General features: G+C 48.4%; 1 protein-coding gene across 6 annotated transcripts in view; it reads left to right on the forward strand.

The window, feature by feature from the left end:
- Window positions 1-19,937, forward strand: part of LOC112231482 (GTPase-activating Rap/Ran-GAP domain-like protein 3) — a 155,329-nt gene that overhangs the window by 102,341 nt on the left and 33,051 nt on the right. For 4 of the 6 annotated variants that reach the window (XM_042311751.1, XM_042311754.1, XM_042311753.1 and 1 more), the window contains exons 12-20: window positions 2,242-2,356; window positions 2,751-2,796; window positions 3,433-3,539; window positions 3,926-4,041; window positions 6,093-6,215; window positions 6,315-6,389; window positions 19,279-19,393; window positions 19,582-19,608; window positions 19,814-19,918. In XM_042311751.1, coding sequence (XP_042167685.1) covers window positions 2,242-2,356; window positions 2,751-2,796; window positions 3,433-3,539; window positions 3,926-4,041; window positions 6,093-6,215; window positions 6,315-6,389; window positions 19,279-19,393; window positions 19,582-19,608; window positions 19,814-19,918 — 829 coding nt within the window. The remainder of the gene's footprint in view (window positions 1-2,241; window positions 2,357-2,750; window positions 2,797-3,432; window positions 3,540-3,925; window positions 4,042-6,092; window positions 6,216-6,314; window positions 6,390-19,278; window positions 19,394-19,581; window positions 19,609-19,813; window positions 19,919-19,937) is intronic. The other 2 variants (XM_042311752.1, XM_042311756.1) reach the window with 1 other exon arrangement.

Below are 19,937 nucleotides of genomic sequence, written 5' to 3' on the forward strand. Positions count from 1 at the left end.
CTGGAGTGTGTGTATGGCTGGTGTATGTGTATGGCTGGTGTATGTGTATGGCTGTATGTGTGTTTTATGGCTGGTGTGTGTGTATGGCTGGTATGTGTGTGTGTATGGCTGGTGTATGTGTATGGCTGGTGTGTGTATGGCTGGTGTATGTTATGGCTGGTGTATGTGTTTTATGGCTGGTGTATGTGTGTGTTTTATGGCTGGTGTGTGTGTATGGCTGGTGTATGTGTATGGCTGTGTATGTGTGTGTTTTATGGCTGGTGTATGTGTATGGCTGGTGTATGTGTGTGTTTTATGGCTGGTGTGTGTGTGTGGCTTGTGTGTATGGCTATGTGTGTGTTTTATGGCTGGTGTATGTGTATGGCTGGGGTATGTGTGTGTTTTATGGCTGGTGTGTGTGTGTGTTTTATGGCTGGTGTATGTGTATGGCTGTATGTGTGTGTTTTATGGCTGGTGTGTGTGTGTGTTTTATGGCTGTGTGTGTGTTTTATGGCTGGTGTGTGTGTGTTTTATGGCTGTGTAGTGTGTTTTATGGCTGGTGTATGTGTATGGCTGTGTGTGTGTGTTTTATGGCTGGTGTGTGTTTTATGGCTGGTGTATGTGTTTTATGGCTGGTGTGTGTGTGTTTTATGGCTGGTGTGTGTGTGTGTTTTATGGCTGGTGTGTGTGTGTGTTTTATGGCTGGTGTGTGTTGTGTTTATGGCTGGTGTATGTGTATGGCTGGGGTATGTGTGTGTTTTATGGCTGGTGTGTGTGTGTGTTTTATGGCTGGTGTATGTGTATGGCTGGTGTGTGTGTATGGCTGGTGTATGTGTATGGCTGGAGTGTGTGTATGGCTGGAGTGTGTGTATGGCTGGAGTGTGTGCATGGCTGGAGTGTGTGTATGGCTGGAGTGTGTATGGCTGGAGTGTGTGTATGGCTGGAGTGTGTGTATGGCTGGTGTATGTGTATGGCTGGAGTGTGTGTATGGCTGGAGTGTGTGTATGGCTGGAGTGTGTGCATGGCTGGAGTGTGTGTATGGCTGGAGTGTGTGTATGGCTGGTGTATGTGTGTGTTTTATGGCTGGAGTGTGTGCATGGCTGGAGTGTGTGTATGGCTGGAGTGTGTGTATGGCTGGAGTGTGTGTATGGCTGGAGTGTGTGTATGGCTGGAGTGTGTGCATGGCTGGAGTGTGTGTATGGCTGGTGTATGTGTGTGGCTGGTGTATGTTTTTGTTTTATGGCTGGTGTATGTGTATGGCTGGAGTGTGTGTGTGCGTGACTGGGAGAAAAAAGGCAGAAGAGAACAAAGACAGTTTGACGTTAGTGTGACCCCACTCAGGAAAAGCCCATATCTGTGGGCGAGATATGAAAGGAGATAGAGGCTGAATGAGAGGGTTACATTCATAATTGGATTTGATCTAAAACAGATTCCGAAGTTGCTCATGAATACAAACACATTCTCTTTGCAGGCCTGTGTGCATCAAGAGTGTTTGTGTGTGCTCGGCTATGAAAGCCAACTGACATTTACTCCTGAGCTACCAACTTGTTGCACCCTCTTTAACCTCTGTGATTATTATTTGACCTTGTTGGTCATCTATGAACGTTTGAACATCTTGAAGAACGATCGAACATCTTGAAGAACGATCTGGCCTTAATGGCCATATATTCTTATTATCTCTGCCTGGCACAGCAAGATGACTGGTTCCCCTCAGAGCCTGGATCCTCTCTAGGTTTCTTCCTAGGTTCCTGCTTTCTAGGGAGTTTTTCCTTGCCACCGTGGTTCTAGATCTGCATTGCTTGCTTTCTGGGGTTTTAGTCTGGGTTTCTGTACAAGCAATTTGTGACATCTGCTGATCTAAAAAGGGCTTTACAATAACATTTGATTGATTTTTTTTTGTGTGTGTGTCTGTGTGTGTGTGTCTGTGTGTGTGTGTGTGTGTGTGTGTTCTCTGCCTGCTTCAGAGTCACTTTATTCACAAAGTACATTTACACATTCCTGGAAAATAGGACCTTAGTGAATAGGGGCTGCCAGCAATAGACAATGTACAAAGATATGATTATAATAATTAATGGAAGCTCTGCAATTATATTTTAGATGCTCATAAAAGAGGCATTCATGCTTTAGGCCAGAGATTGATGCATGAACTGTCTAGTCTAAATCAATAAGATATGAGTTATATCACTTGTTTGTTCCAAGTATTTTTATTGTATGACTTTTCTCATTGTCTCTCTCTCTCTCTCTCTGTCTCTTGTCCAACAGGTGGAGAGGAAAAGACACATTGGGAATGACATTGTCACCATAGTGTTCCAGTTCCAGGAGGGGGAGGACACATCTCCGTCATTTAAACCCTCCATGATCAGATCACATTTCACACGTATCCTTTTCTTACGGCGGAACAAAGACCGGTGGGAAATATCTCTGGCACTGTACACATTTCTACAAGCGACCTTGAGCAGCCAGAATCGTAGGCCCTTTCCAGAAACATTGCCTAGCCCGTACTCTCTGGCCAATTTAATATAAATCTGAAAGAATTGAATAGGTATAAGCAATATGATAGTAGCACCATAGGCAGCTAGGTTGGTATTTTCATCATATTGCTTATTGTGTACCTAAGTATTTAACATTGCGTATCTTCACAAGTGCCTACGGGGTAGAGGATAGGGTAAGTGTCTAGGGGGTAGGGGGTGTTTTTGGACAAAGCCATACACATCACTGCTAGCTTCATAGATTGTATGTGTTCAGGCTATTTCCTTCATTTTCTCTGCAAGATATCTTTGCATTAGTTAGATACAACAGTCAAAACGACAGTTACAGGTATGTGGAGGTGCTTTTTCATTGGTATTTTTCAGGTACATGGCACGTCGTTGGTGTGTGTATGTGTGTTTGTGCATGTATGTGTATGCATGCATACAGATGTAGGATCTTAATTTGATGACTCTTTTGTTTCTGAGAATTTTCCTGCACAGCAGAAAATGCTAACTTAGTGTATTCAAGGTTTAATAATGCTAACTTAGTGTATTCAAGGTTTAAAAATGCTAACTTAGTGTATTCAAGGTTTAAAAATGCTAACTTAGTGTATTCAAGGTTTAATAATGCTAACTTAGTGTATTCAAGGTTTAAAAATGCTAACTTAGTGTATTCAAGGTTTAATAATGCTAACTTAGTGTATTCAAGGTTTAAAAATGCTAACTTAGTCTATTCAAGGTTTAAAAATGCTAACTTAGTGTATTCAAGGTTTAATAATGCTTGAAGTTTGTAATTTCCACTTTAAAATGTAAGACATGATTTGCCCTAATGTAAAATACAGTATATCAACCCCACAAAAAAATATATTAATATTGATGAATTATAATCCACATAATAATTCACATTTCCTGTTGCTGTAGGATTATTTTCCTGCTGTAGCACACTGTGTGTGTGTTAAATATAACAGTGCTTTGTGTGTTCCAGATTGAAGATTTTCTCTGAGGAGAGTGTGCCACTGTTCGGACCGCCCCTTCCCTCACCACCAGTGTTTACAGACCACCAAGAATTCAGGGACTTTTTGTTAGTCAAGCGTAAGATCAGTGACTTACTCTCACACACTATTTAGTTTACAGACTGTTACAGCTAAACTGTGTGCAATGAGCTAATGCACTGCAGTGACTAATCGGTCACAAATGTCACATTTAAAGGCCCTTTCCTCGTGCTTTGCCACATGCGGCATAACCATAGTAGGACATGTATTAATAGTAAAACATCTACAGAATGTAGACATTATAAAGGCTTTATGGAGACATTCATTAAAAAGATTACATTACAAGACGTTGATAGTTTAAATGTGACCAAAGAAAGTTTGAGTTGGAATTTTTGAAGCTTTGTATTGTCTTTTTATGGTGATCATATAAGTGTGTACGTACATGTGGGTATGTTCTCCTAATGAACCCCTCTCTCTGTCCTGCAGTAATCAATGGAGAAAAGGCCACCCTGGAGACGCCCACGTTTGCCCAGAAGCGCCAGCGGACTCTGGACATGCTGATCCGTTCCCTCTACCAGGACCTCATCCCTGACCTCCACAAGGTACAGCTCTCCCACACACTAACTAACCCAGCCTGGTCTATCCATACCCTTTTCACACTACTGAGCCAAACCGAGCTGAGCTAAACTGAGTTGTCCTCCACTGGCTTGGTTATGCATCCAGCCATTATAGTTGCAGGAACTGTGGTGACAATGAGTAAAATAAAATATATGTGCCAGCGCGGTTCAGGTTGACACGATGGTGTGAAAAGGGTATGGGGCTCTCCTTTCCTCTGGTTCTGCTCCTGCTTCTAAAAACAAGGTATTTTTCTATAGTCCTCCAACTTCCATAGCCCACAAGTTTGCTCTTTAATTCATGTGTCTTGATTGGAATATGAGGTAGTGACAGTATACATATACATCAAATGTACTGTATTTATACAGCCCTTCGTACATCAGCTGATATCTCAAAGTGCTGTACAGAAACCCAGCCTAAAACCCCAAACAACAAGCAATGCAGGTGTAGAAGCATGGTGGCTAGGAAAAACTCCCTAGAAAGGCCAAAACCTAGGAAGAAACCTAGAGAGTAACCAGGCTATGAGTGGTGGCCAGTACTCTTCTGGGTGTGCCGGGTGGAGATTACATGGCTAAGATGTTCAAATGTTCATAAATTACCAGCATGGTCAAATAATAATAATCACAGGCAGAACAGTTGAAACTGGAGCAGCAGCACGGCCAGGTGGACTGGGGACAGCAAGGAGTCATCATGCCAGGTAGTCCTGAGGCATGGTCCTAGGGCTCAGGTCCTCCGAGAGAGAGAGAGAAAGAAAGAGAGAATTAGAGAGAGCATACTTAAATTCACACAGGACACCGGATAAGACAGGAGAAGTACTCCAGATATAACAAACTGACCCTAGCCCCCCGACACATAAACTACTGCAGCATAAATACTGGAGGCTGAGACAGGAGGGGTCAGGAGACACTGTGGTCCCATCCGAGGACACCCCCTGACAGGGCCAAACAGGAAGGATATAACCCCACCCACTTTTCCAAAGCACAGCCCCCACACCACTAGAGGGATATTTTATGTCTCTCACATGGGTAGGCAGACCATTCCATAAAAATGGAGCTCCATAAGAGAAAGCCCTGCCTCCAGCTGTTTGCTTAGAAATTCTACGGACAATTAGGAGGCCTGCGTCTTGTGACCGTAGCGTACGTGTAGGTATGTACAGCAGGACCAAATCAGAGAGATAGGTAGGAGCAAGCCCATGTAATGCTTTGTAGGTTAGCAGTAAAACCTTGAAATCAGCCCGTGCCTTGACAGGAAGCCAGTGTAGGGAGGCTAGCACTGGAGTAATATGATCAAATTGTTTGGTTCTAGTCAGGATTCTAGCAGCCGTATTTGGCACTAACTGAAGTTTATTTTGTGCTTTATCCGGGTAGCGGGAGGGTAGAGCATTGCAAGTAGTCTAACCTAGAAGTAACAAAAGCATGGATTAATTTATCTGCATCATTTTTGGACAGAAAGTTTCTGATTTTTGCATGTTACGTAATGGAAAAAAGCTGTCCTCGAAACAGTCTTGATATGTTCGTCAAAAGAGAGATCAGGGTCCAGTGTAACGCCGAGGTTCTTCACAGTTTTGTACATTTCCCTTTGCACCAGCTTCTGACCACTGATCTGATCTAGGCTCTCTGGTCACGGTTTGTACCACAACCAATTGAGCTACCTACTGTTCTGAAGCACTGTTCTGAACCTCTGTTCTGAAGCACTGTTCTGAACCTCTGTTCTGAACCACTGCAGCCCTGTCTATCTCGACTCTAACCACTGCAGACTGCATAACACTGGGACTCCTGGATACTACTACAATGCTCACATTTTGTGGGTGGACTCTCCTCCCTCTCTCTGTACCCCATCCCACTTTCTTTGTCTATTGTTTCTCATATGACTCAGTTCTATGCTATGCTGCTATGCATCTGTATTTCCCACTCTCTCTGAAGCTTCTCTATCTCTCTTTCTGTGTGTGTGTGCGCATGTGTGTGTGCGTGCGTGCATGCGTGTGCCCGTGTGTGTGTGTGTGTTCGTGTGTGTGTATGCACTTGTGTCCCATGTGCAGGTTCCCTTCTCTCCCCAGAACATGCTCAACAGACGCTCGTTCAGTGACGTGCTTCCAGAGTCGCCCAAGTCCGCCCGCAAGAAGGAGGAGGCACGACAGGCCGAGTTCGTCAGGATAGGACAGGTGACACACACAGGGACAGACAACATACAGAGTAGCACAGTCACACTCTTTATCTCATGCACGCACCACACACTCTCATGCTCTCTCTCTGTTGTCCAGGCACTAAAGCTCAAGACCATCGTCAGAGGAGATGCCCCCACCAGTCTGGTCACTACGGGCCTGTGTAGAAAAGAGGTGAGAAGACCAACAGACACACACACACACATACACACACTCAGCCCCATGCACTAGAGGTTGACACAGGAGTGAAAATAAATTCCTTTCCAGTCCTGATCCTGCATCAGTTCTATAACCCTGAAACTTTCCTGTCCCTTCCTGATAAAAAGTACTCCCGTCCAGTGCTCATTTTTATGTGCAGAAATATGTAGGCTATTGTGTTAGTTCAGTAATGCAATTTGCGACTGTGAAATGAGATTGTCTTACCTATTTTAGTTAAATGCACTGACTGTAGGCCTATTCTAAATGACCTAAATGTAGATAGATTAAGCTGGAGGATGAGGACAGAGACCCCAGCAGGATGGTCGGCTCAGCACAGCACCGGCTTAGAGCTAAGCACTGCCACATTTTAACATTTACAACACATTAACATTTGTATTTGTATTTATTATGGATCCCCATTAGCTTCCTGGGGTCCAGCAAAATGAAGGCATTTTATACCATTTTAAAACAGTACAATACATTCACAGATTTCACAACACACTGTGTGCCCTCAGGCCCCTACTCCACCACTACCACATATCTACAACACACTGTGTGTCCTCAGGCCCCTACTGCACCACTACCACATATCTACAACACACTGTGTGCCCTCAGGACCCTCCTCCACCACTACCACATATCTACAACACACTGTGTGCCCTCAGGCCCCTCCTCCACCACTACCACATATCTACAACACACTGTGTGTCCTCAGGCCCCTACTGCACCACTACCACATATCTACAACACACTGTGTGCCCTCAGGCCCCTACTCCACCACTACCACATATCTACAACACACTGTGTGCCCTCAGGCCCCTACTCCACCACTACCACATATCTACAACACACTGTGTGCCCTCAGGCCCCTACTCCACCACTACCAACTATCTACAACACACTGTGGCCCTCAGGCCCCTACTCCACCACTACCACATATCTACAACACACTGTGTGCCCTCAGGCCCCTACTCCACCACTACCACATATCTACAACACACTGTGTGCCCTCAGGCCCCTACTCCACCACTACCACATATCTACAACACACTGAGTGCCCTCAGGCCCCTATTCCACCACTACCACATATCTACAACACACTGTGCCCTCAGGCCCCTACTCCACCACTACCACATATCTACAACACACTGTGTGCCCTCAGACCCCTCCTCCACCACTACCACCTATCTACAACACACTGTGTGCCCTCAGGCCCCTACTGCACCACTACCACATATCTACAACACACTGCGTGCCCTCAGGCCCCTACTCCACCACTACCACATATCTACAACACACTGTGTGCCCTCAGGCCCCTACTCCACCACTACCACATATCTACAACACACTGTGTGCCCTCAGGCCCCTACTCCACCACTACCACATATCTACAACACACTGTGTGCCCTCAGGCCCCTCCTCCACCACTACCACATCTCTACAACACACTGTGTGCCCTCAGGCCCCTACTCTGCACCACTACCACATATCTACAACACACTGTGTGCCCTCAGGCCCCTCCTCCACCACTACCACATCTCTACAACACACTGTGTGCCCTCAGGCCCCTACTCTACCACTACCACATCTCTACAACACACTGTGTGCCCTCAGGCCCCTACTCCACCACTACCACATATCTACAACACACTGTGTGCCCTCAGGCCCCTACTCCACCACTAGCACATATCTACAACACACTGTGTGCCCTCAGGCCCCTACTCCACCACTACCACATATCTACAACACACTGTGTGCCCTCAGGCCCCTACTCCACCACTACCACATATCTACAACACACTGTGTGCCCTCAGGCCCCTACTCCACCACTACCACATATCTACAACACACTGTGTGCCCTCAGGCCCCTACTCCACCACTACCACATATCTACAACACACTGTGTGTCCTCAGGCCCCTACTGCACCACTACCACATATCTACAACACACTGTGTGCCCTCAGGCCCCTCCTCCACCACTACCACATATCTACAACACACTGTGTGTCCTCAGGCCCCTACTGCACCACTACCACATATCTACAACACACTGTGTGCCCTCAGGCCCCTACTCCACCACTACCACATATCTACAACACACTGTGTGCCCTCAGGCCCCTACTTCACCACTACCACATATCTACAACACACTGTGTGCCCTCAGGCCCCTACTCCACCACTACCAACATATCTACAACACACTGTGGCCCTCAGGCCCCTACTCCACCACTACCACATATCTACAACACACTGTGTGCCCTCAGGCCCCTACTCCACCACTACCACATATCTACAACACACTGTGTGCCCTCAGGCCCCTACTCCACCACTACCACATATCTACAACACACTGTGGCCCTCAGGCCCCTATTCCACCACTACCACATATCTACAACACACTGTGTGCCCTCAGGCCCCTACTCCACCACTACCACATATCTACAACACACTGTGTGCCCTCAGACCCCTCCTCCACCACTACCACCTATCTACAACACACTGTGTGCCCTCAGGCCCCTACTGCACCACTACCACATATCTACAACACACTGCGTGCCCTCAGGCCCCTACTCCACCACTACCACATATCTACAACACACTGTGTGCCCTCAGGCCCCTACTCCACCACTACCACATATCTACAACACACTGTGTGCCCTCAGGCCCCTACTCCACCACTACCACATATCTACAACACACTGTGTGCCCTCAGGCCCCTCCTCCACCACTACCACATCTCTACAACACACTGTGTGCCCTCGGGCCCCTACTCTACCACTACCACATATCTACAACACACTGTGTGCCCTCAGGCCCCTCCTCCACCACTACCACATCTCTACAACACACTGTGTGCCCTCGGGCCCCTACTCTACCACTACCACATCTCTACAACACACTGTGTGCCCTCAGGCCCCTACTCCACCACTACCACATCTCTACAACACACTGTGTGCCCTCAGGCCCCTACTCCACCACTAGCACATATCTACAACACACTGTGTGCCCTCAGGCCCCTACTCCACCACTACCACATATCTACAACACACTGTGTGCCCTCAGGCCCCTACTCCACCACTACCACATATCTACAACACACTGTGTGCCCTCAGGCCCCTCCTCCACCACTACCACATCTCTACAACACACTGTGTGCCCTCAGGCCCCTCCTCCACCACTACCACATATCTACAACACACTGTGTGCCCTCAGGCCCCTACTCCACCACTACCACATATCTACAACACACTGTGTGCCCTCAGGCCCCTACTCCACCACTACCACATATCTACAACACACTGTGTGCCCTCAGGCCCCTACTCTACCACTACCACATATCTACAACACACTGTGTGCCCTCAGGCCCCTACTCCACCACTACCACATATCTACAACACACTGTGGCCCTCAGGCCCCTATTCCACCACTACCACGAATCTACAACACACTGTGTGTCCTCAGGCCCCTACTCCACCACTACCACATATCTACAACACACTGTGTGCCCTCAGGCCCCTCCTCCACCACTACCACATATCTACAACACACTGTGTGCCCTCAGGCCCCTACTCCACCACTACCACATATCTACAACACACTGTGTGCCCCCAGGCCCCTACTCCACCACTACCACATATCTACAACACACTGTGTGCCCCCAGGCCCCTCCTCCACCACTACCACATCTCTACAACAAACTGTGTGCCCTCAGGCCCCTACTCCACCACTACCACATATCTACAACACACTGTGTGCCCTCAGGCCCCTCCTCCACCACTACCACATCTCTACAACACACTGTGTGCCCTCAGGCCCCTACTCCACCACTACCACATATCTACAACACACTGTGTGCCCTCAGGCCCCTACTCCACCACTACCACATATCTACAACACACTGTGTGCCCTCAGGCCCCTACTCCACCACTACCACATATCTACAACACACTGTGTGCCCTCAGGCCCCTACTCCACCACTACCACATATCTACAACACACTGTGTGCCCTCAGGCCCCTACTCCACCACTACCACATATCTACAACACACTGTGTGCCCTCAGGCCCCTCCTCCACCACTACCACATATCTACAACACACTGTGTGCCCTCAGGCCCCTACTCCACCACTACCACATATCTACAACACACTGTGTGCCCTCAGGCCCCTCCTCCACCACTACCACATCTCTACAACACACTGTGTGCCCTCAGGCCCTCCTCCACCACTACCACATATCTACAACACAATGTGTGCCCTCAGGCCCCTACTCCACCACTACCACATATCTACAACACACTGTGTGCCCTCAGGCCCCTACTCCACCACTACCACATCTCTACAACACACTGTGTGCCCTCAGGCCCCTACTCCACCACTACCACATCTCTACAACACACTGTGTGCCCTCAGGCCCCTCCTCCACCACTACCACATCTCTACAACACACTGTGTGCCCTCAGGCCCCTACTCCACCACTACCACATATCTACAACACACTGTGTGCCCTCAGGCCCCTACTCCACCACTACCACATATCTACAACACACTGTGTGCCCTCAGGCCCCTACTCCACCACTACCACATATCTACAACACACTGCGTGCCCTCAGGCCCCTACTCCACCACTACCACATATCTACAACACACTGTGTGCCCTCAGGCCCCTACTCCACCACTACCACATATCTACAACACACTGTGTGCCCTCAGGCCCCTACTCCACCACTACCACATATCTACAACACACTGTGTGCCCTCAGGCCCCTACTCACCACTACCACATATCTACAACACACTGTGTGCCCTCAGGCCCCTCCTCCACCACTACCACATATCTACAACACACTGTGTGCCCTCAGGCCCCTACTCCACCACTACCACATATCTACAACACACTGTGTGCCCTCAGGCCCCTACTCCACCACTACCACATATCTACAACACACTGTGTGCCCTCAGGCCCCTACTCCACCACTACCACATATCTACAACACACTGTGTGCCCTCAGGCCCCTACTCCACCACTACCAACTATCTACAACACACTGTGTGCCCTCAGGCCCCTACTCCACCACTACCACATATCTACAACACACTGTGTGCCCTCAGGCCCCTACTCCACCACTACCACATATCTACAACACACTGTGTGCCCTCAGGCCCCTACTCCACCACTACCACATATCTACAACACACTGTGTGCCCTCAGGCCCCTATTCCACCACTACCACATATCTACAACACACTGTGTGCCCTCAGGCCCCTACTCCACCACTACCACATATCTACAACACACTGTGTGCCCTCAGCCCCTCCTCCACCACTACCACATATCTACAACACACTGTGTGCCCTCAGGCCCCTACTGCACCACTACCACATATCTACAACACACTGTGTGCCCTCAGGCCCCTACTCCACCACTACCACATATCTACAACACACTGTGTGCCCTCAGGCCCCTACTCCACCACTACCACATATCTACAACACACTGTGTGCCCTCAGGCCCCTACTCCACCACTACCACATATCTACAACACACTGTGTGCCCTCAGGCCCCTCCTCCACCACTACCACATCTCTACAACACACTGTGTGCCCTCGGGCCCCTACTCCACCACTACCACATATCTACAACACACTGTGTGCCCTCAGGCCCCTCCTCCACCACTACCACATCTCTACAACACACTGTGTGCCCTCGGGCCCCTACTCCACCACTACCACATCTCTACAACACACTGTGTGCCCTCGGGCCCCTACTCTACCACTACCACATCTCTACAACACACTGTGTGCCCTCAGGCCCCTACTCCACCACTACCACATATCTACAACACACTGTGTGCCCTCAGGCCCCTACTCCACCACTACCACATATCTACAACACACTGTGTGCCCTCAGGCCCCTCCTCCACCACTACCACATATCTACAACACACTGTGTGCCCTCAGGCCCCTCCTCCACCACTACCACATATCTACAACACACTGTGTGCCCTCAGGCCCCTCCTCCACCACTACCACATATCTACAACACACTGTGTGCCCTCAGGCCCCTACTCCACCACTACCACATATCTACAACACACTGTGTGCCCTCAGGCCCCTACTCCACCACTACCACATATCTACAACACACTGTGTGCCCTCAGGCCCCTACTCCACCACTACCACATATCTACAACACACTGTGTGCCCTCAGGCCCCTACTCCACCACTACCACATATCTACAACACACTGTGGCCCTCAGGCCCCTATTCCACCACTACCACATATCTACAACACACTGTGTGCCCTCAGGCCCCTACTCCACCACTACCACATATCTACAACACACTGTGTGCCCTCAGGCCCCTACTCCACCACTACCACATATCTACAACACACTGTGTGCCCTCAGGCCCCTACTCCACCACTACCACATATCTACAACACACTGTGTGCCCTCAGGCCCCTACTCCACCACTACCACATATCTACAACACACTGTGTGCCCTCAGGCCCCCCCTCCACCACTACCACATCTCTACAACACACTGTGTGCCCTCGGGCCCCTACTCTACCACTACCACATATCTACAACACACTGTGTGCCCTCAGGCCCCTCCTCCACCACTACCACATCTCTACAACACACTGTGTGCCCTCAGGCCCCTACTCTACCACTACCACATCTCTACAACACACTGTGTGCCCTCAGGCCCCTACTCCACCACTACCACATCTCTACAACACACTGTGTGCCCTCAGGCCCCTACTCCACCACTACCACATATCTACAACACACTGTGTGCCCTCAGGCCCCTACTCCACCACTACCACATATCTACAACACACTGTGTGCCCTCAGGCCCCTACTCCACCACTACCACATATCTACAACACACTGTGTGCCCTCAGGCCCCTCCTCCACCACTACCACATCTCTACAACACACTGTGTGCCCTCAGGCCCCTACTCCACCACTACCACATATCTACAACACACTGTGTGCCCTCAGGCCCCTCCTCCACCACTACCACATCTCTACAACACACTGTGTGCCCTCAGGCCCCTCCTCCACCACTACCACATATCTACAACACACTGTGTGCCCTCAGGCCCCTACTCCACCACTACCACATATCTACAACACACTGTGTGCCCTCAGGCCCCTACTCCACCACTACCACATCTCTACAACACACTGTGTGCCCTCAGGCCCCTACTCCACCACTACCACATCTCTACAACACACTGTGTGCCCTCAGGCCCCTCCTCCACCACTACCACATCTCTACAACACACTGTGTGCCCTCGGGCCCCTACTCTACCACTACCACATCTCTACAACACACTGTGCCCTCGGGCCCCTACTCCACCACTACCACATCTCTACAACACACTGTGGCCCTCAGGCCCCTACTCCACCACTACCACATCTCTACAACACACTGTGTGCCCTCAGGCCCCTACTCCACCACTACCACATATCTACAACACACTGTGTGCCCTCAGGCCCCTACTCCACCACTACCACATATCTACAACACACTGTGTGCCCTCAGGCCCCTACTCCACCACTACCACATATCTACAACACACTGTGTGCCCTCAGGCCCCTACTCCACCACTACCACATATCTACAACACACTGTGTGCCCTCAGGCCCCTACTCCACCACTACCACATATCTACAACACACTGTGTGCCCTCGGGCCCCTACTCCACCACTACCACATCTCTACAACACACTGTGTGCCCTCAGGCCCCTACTCCACCACTACCACATATCTACAACACACTGTGTGCCCTCAGGCCCCTACTCCACCACTACCACATATCTACAACACACTGTGTGCCCTCGGGCCCCTACTCTACCACTACCACATATCTACAACACACTGTGTGCCCTCAGGCCCCTACTCTACCACTACCACATATCTACAACACACTGTGTGCCCTCGGGCCCCTACTCTACCACTACCACATATCTACAACACACTGTGTGCCCTCAGGCCCCTACTCCACCACTACCACATCTCTACAACACACTGTGTGCCCTCAGGCCCCTACTCCACCACTACCACATATCTACAACACACTGTGTGCCCTCAGGCCCCTACTCTACCACTACCACATATCTACAACACACTGTGTGCCCTCAGGCCCCTACTCTACCACTACCACATATCTACAACACACTGTGTGCCCTCGGGCCCCTACTCTACCACTACCACATATCTACAACACACTGTGTGCCCTCAGGCCCCTACTCCACCACTACCACATATCCACAACACACTGTGTGCCCTCAGGCCCCTACTCCACCACTACCACATATCTACAACACACTGTGTGCCCTCAGGCCCCTACTCCACCACTACCACATATCTACAACACACTGTGTGCCCTCAGGCCCCTACTCCACCACTACCACATATCTACAACACACTGCGTGCCCTCAGGCCCCTACTCCACCACTACCACATATCTACAACACACTGCGTGCCCTCGGGCCCCTACTCCACCACTACCACATATCTACAACACACTGTGTGCCCTCGGGCCCCTACTCCACCACTACCACATATCTACAACACACTGTGTGCCCTCAGGCCCCTACTCCACCACTACCACATATCTACAACACACTGTGGCCCTCAGGCCCCTACTCCACCACTACCACATATCTACAACACACTGCGTGCCCTCAGGCCCCTACTCCACCACTACCACATCTCTACAACACACTGTGTGTCCTCAGGCCCCTACTCCACCACTACCACATCTCTACAACACACTGTGTGCCCTCAGGCCCCTACTCCACCACTACCACATCTCTACAACACACTGTGTGCCCTCAGGCCCCTACTCCACCACTACCACATCTCTACAACACACTGTGTGCCCTCAGGCCCCTACTCCACCACTACCACATCTCTACAACACACTGTGTGCCCTCAGGCCCCTACTCACCACTACCACATCTCTACAACACACTGTGTGCCCTCAGGCCCCTACTCCACCACTACCACATATCTACAACACACTGTGTGCCCTCAGGCCCCTACTCCACCACTACCACATATCTACAACACACTGCGTGCCCTCAGGCCCCTACTCCACCACTACCACATATCTACAACACACTGTGTGCCCTCAGGCCCCTACTCCACCACTACCACATATCTACAACACACTGTGTGCCCTCAGGCCCCTACTCCACCACTACCACATCTCTACAACACACTGTGTGCCCTCAGGCCCATACTCCACCACTACCACATCTCTACAACACACTGTGCCCTCAGGCCCATACTCCACCACTACCACATCTCTACAACACACTGTGTGCCCTCAGGCCCCTACTCCACCACTACCACATCTCTACAACACACTGTGTGCCCTCAGGCCCATACTCCACCACTACCACATCTCTACAACACACTGTGTGCCCTCAGGCCCATACTCCACCACTACCACATCTCTACAGTACTAAATCCATGTTTATGTATGTATGTTATCGTGTATGTTTGTGTTGCTTCACAGTCCCCGCTGTGTGTTTTTTCATCTGTTTTTTAAATCTAATTTTACTGCTTGCATCAGTTACTTGATGTGGAATAGAGTTCCATGTAGTCATGGCTCTATGTGGGACTGTGTGCCTCCCATAGTCTGTTCTGGACTTGGGGACTGTGAAGAGACCTCTTGTGGCATGTCTTGTGGGGTATGCATGGGTGTCCGAGCTGTGTGCCAGTAGTTTAGACAGACAGCTCAGTGCCTGTAGAACCTGCCTTGTCGATAATGTTAAGAAGACAGAGCATCTCTTTATTATAGACAGACTTCTCCCCATCTTAGCTACTACAGCATCAATATGTTTTGACCGTGACAGTTTGCAGTCTAGGGTTACTCCAAGCAGTTTAGTCATCTCAACTTGCTCAATTTCAACATGATTTATTACAAGATTTGGTTGAGGTTTAGGGTTTAGTGAGTGTTTTGTTCCAAATACAATGCTTTTAGTGTTAGAAATATTTAGGGTTAACTTATTCCTTACCACCCACTCTGAAACTAACTGCAGCTCTTTGTTAAGTGTTGCAGTCATTTCAGTCGCTGTAGTAGCTGACGTGTATAGTGTTGAGTCATCCACATACATAGAAACTCTGGATTTACTCAGTCAGTGGCATGTTAGTAAAAATTGAAAAAGCAAGGGGCCTAAACAGCTACCCTGGGAAATTCCTGATTCTAACTTGATTATACAGGCTTCCATTAAAGGACACACGCTGTGTCCCGTTAGACAAGTTACTCTTTATCCACATTATAGCAGGGGGTGTAAAACCATAACACATGTTTTTCCAGCAGCAGACTATGATCAGTAATGTCAAAAGCTTCACTGAAGTCTAACAAGATATCCCCCACAATCATTTTATCATCAATTCCTCTCAGCCAATCATCAGTCATTTGTGTAAGTACTGTGCTTGTTGCGTGTCCTTCCCTGTAAGCATGCTGAAATTCTGTTGTCAATTTGTTTACTGTGAAATAGTATTGTATCTGGTCAAACACAATTTTTTCCAGAAGTTTACTAAGGGTTGGCAACAGGCTGTTTGGTCGGCTATTTGAGCCAGTAAAGGAGGCTTTACTAGGTAGCGGAATGACTTTAGCTTCCCTCCAGGCCTGAGGGCACCCGTTCTCTAGTAGGTTTAAATTGAAGATTTGGTAAATAGGAGTGGCAATATCCAATTGTTAGTAGTTACTATCTTGTCTCAACGCTACAACTCCCGTACGGGCTTGGGAGAGACGAAGGTCGAGAGCCATGCGTCCTCCGAAACACAACCCAACCAAGCCGCACTGCTTCTTAGCACAGGGCGCAACCAATCCGTGCACTGCGCCCGGCCCGCTCCGTTAGCATTTCTGTCTTTTCGGTAGATGTTATAACCATGTATTGCAAAGGTATTATCTAAGTGAGTTTCATAGAAATGAATGTCAGAATATGTTACAAAGTTATTGACTTCATGGACCTTGTTTGGACCTTGTTTCTTAGGCTACATATGTTAATATAGGCCATTTTTTAGCACTTTTCTGATTTGCTTGATTGTTTTTGATGCTTTACTGGGAAGCTCATCAGAGGTAGATTTACTCATGTTATTTACATTGGAGCGCAGGGTGAGCTGCATAAAGTGGTCTTCCTACTATTGCACACCGCCTCAGTGTAACTCTGGTTTATAGGCTCATGATTACTGCTTACATTAGCTGTAGGATAAACAGATGTATTTGGTGCAATTAGGGGTACATAAATTTAATGACTTACATTGTGTTTGCCAATAGCCCTAAGATCATTGTCACAATGCTACGGATTAACTGAGCTCTTGGATCATTAACAACATGAACATAAAACATTTTTTTGTACAACAGTAGGCTACTGCATAAGTCAATCTATTTTTATTTCATTCTTCACCGCAGGTTTAGTTGAAAACGTGAACAATTGGGCTTGACCGTAAAGTTTTTGGGAGTAGAGCAGCTATGTCGCTTCAGCCCGCTTGTCCCGCTCTCCGGATGGTAGCCTATTTGTTTAAACCGCACAATTTTTTTACAAGCTGTGTACTCGGTTCCTACGTTTTCAAAGACAACTCAATTAAATGTTTCTAAAACACCGCTCTTTCCTTGGCTCTAATGTTAGTGATGGATCCTTGGCTGCAACAAGACATTGCAATTCATCTATTGGAGGCTTCATCATTTAGCCTACTGACGTAGAAAAGTATGTGAACACACCATCAAATTAGTGGATTCGGCTATTTCAGCTACACCCGTTGTATAAAATTGAGCACACAGCCATGCAATCTCCATAGACAAACGTTGGCAGTAGAATGGCCTTACTGAAGAGCTCAGTCTCTTTCAACGTGGCACCATCATAGGATGTCACCTTTCCAAGAAGTCTGTTTGTCAAATTTCTGCCCTGCTAGAGCTAACCCAGTCAACTGTAAGTGCTGTTATTGTGAAGTGGAAATGTCTATGAGCAACAATGACTCAGCCACGAAATGGTAGGCCACACAAGCTCACAGAACGGGACAGCCGAGTGCTGAAGCACGAAACCCATGTCCTCATTTGCAACACTCATTACATGGTTACAAACTGCCTCTGGAAGCAACGTCAGCCGCACACAAGCCTAAGATCACCATGCGCAATGCCAAGCATCGGCTGGAGTGGTGTAAAGCTCGCCGCCATTGGACTCAGGAGCAGTGGAAATGCGTTCTCTGGAGTGATAAATCACGCTTCACCATCGTGCCAACTGTAAAGTTTGGTGGTGGAGGAACAGTGGTCTGGGGCTGTTTGGTTTGGGCTAGGCCCCTTAGCTCCAGTGAAGGGAAATCGTAACACTACAGCATACAATAACATTATAGATTATTCTGTGCTTCCAACTTTGTGGCAACAGTTTGTTTCAGCATGACACTGTCCCCGTGCACATAGCGAGGTCCACATACTTTTGGTCATGTAGTGTATATTAGGCTTAACCTACACAGTTGTTGATTTTATGAAATGCTGTACAAGTGACACACTTCCACCCCAAAAAACTCTGTTTTGAACTATTCCTGTACTGCCCGTTCCTGTGGACTGTTGATCCTGTCCCGAACTTGACTCTAGATCTTAACTCCCATTCCTACCATAAACCGAGCCCTGTTTCCTTGGCAACCTTTACCATGCACTACTTTTTTCTCACTGAGGTTTGGTGGATCACCATGCCATAATAACATATTTACTAACTGTGTGATATATTCTGTTGTAGCATGCATTGTAACATAATGTAGACGCCAGTTGATATACTGGTAACTACGTGTTTGTGGTTATGCTGTGATGTCCTTTTTGTGTGTGTTTGTGTGCTGCAGCCTTGGGAGTCCCAGTCGTTCTGCAGTACGTTTTCCTATGAGACAGTGTGTGCTGACTCCTGGGGTCAGTCTCTGTTGGTCGCCACGGAAGCAGCAGGGGTCATGATGATAGATGGTGAGGTCATCACGCACATATACACACACACTGAGGTTATAGAATGAAATGCACTTTATAATTAGTGGACTATTTTATTATAACTGTCATGTGCATTATTCAATTATCACTTGAATGTCAATGATTCAGTCAGCATTGATGTCATCATAAAATTAATCTCTTAACATTATACTTTCCCTATATTTCAGCTGTTGATCCACTTCTTTCAAACCCAGGTGAGTGTAACACGGTCAATTCTCCCCATTCAGTGCTACAACTTCTTAGTGTTCAATAAACCGAAATCATTTAATTCAGCCTACTATTTCAGGCAATGTTTTTATTATTGCAGCAACGACATCAGTCAGTGTTTTCATCAATAGTTAGTAAGATCCTGAGCGCTGCATAGGGAATGACCAATAGACCAATGTGTTGTGTTGGTAGACGCCCAGGTCCTGCCCCCAGTGCAGGTGTTTGATAAGACCATGGTGGTGAAGCAGATGCATGTTCTAGAGCCTCAGGATCTCCTCATCACCAGGACTGACAAAGGTGTGTGATGGTCTCTTTG

The sequence above is a fragment of the Oncorhynchus tshawytscha genome, linkage group LG33 (assembly GCF_018296145.1).
Source record: "Oncorhynchus tshawytscha isolate Ot180627B linkage group LG33, Otsh_v2.0, whole genome shotgun sequence".
In the NCBI taxonomy this organism is placed as follows: domain Eukaryota; kingdom Metazoa; phylum Chordata; class Actinopteri; order Salmoniformes; family Salmonidae; genus Oncorhynchus; species Oncorhynchus tshawytscha.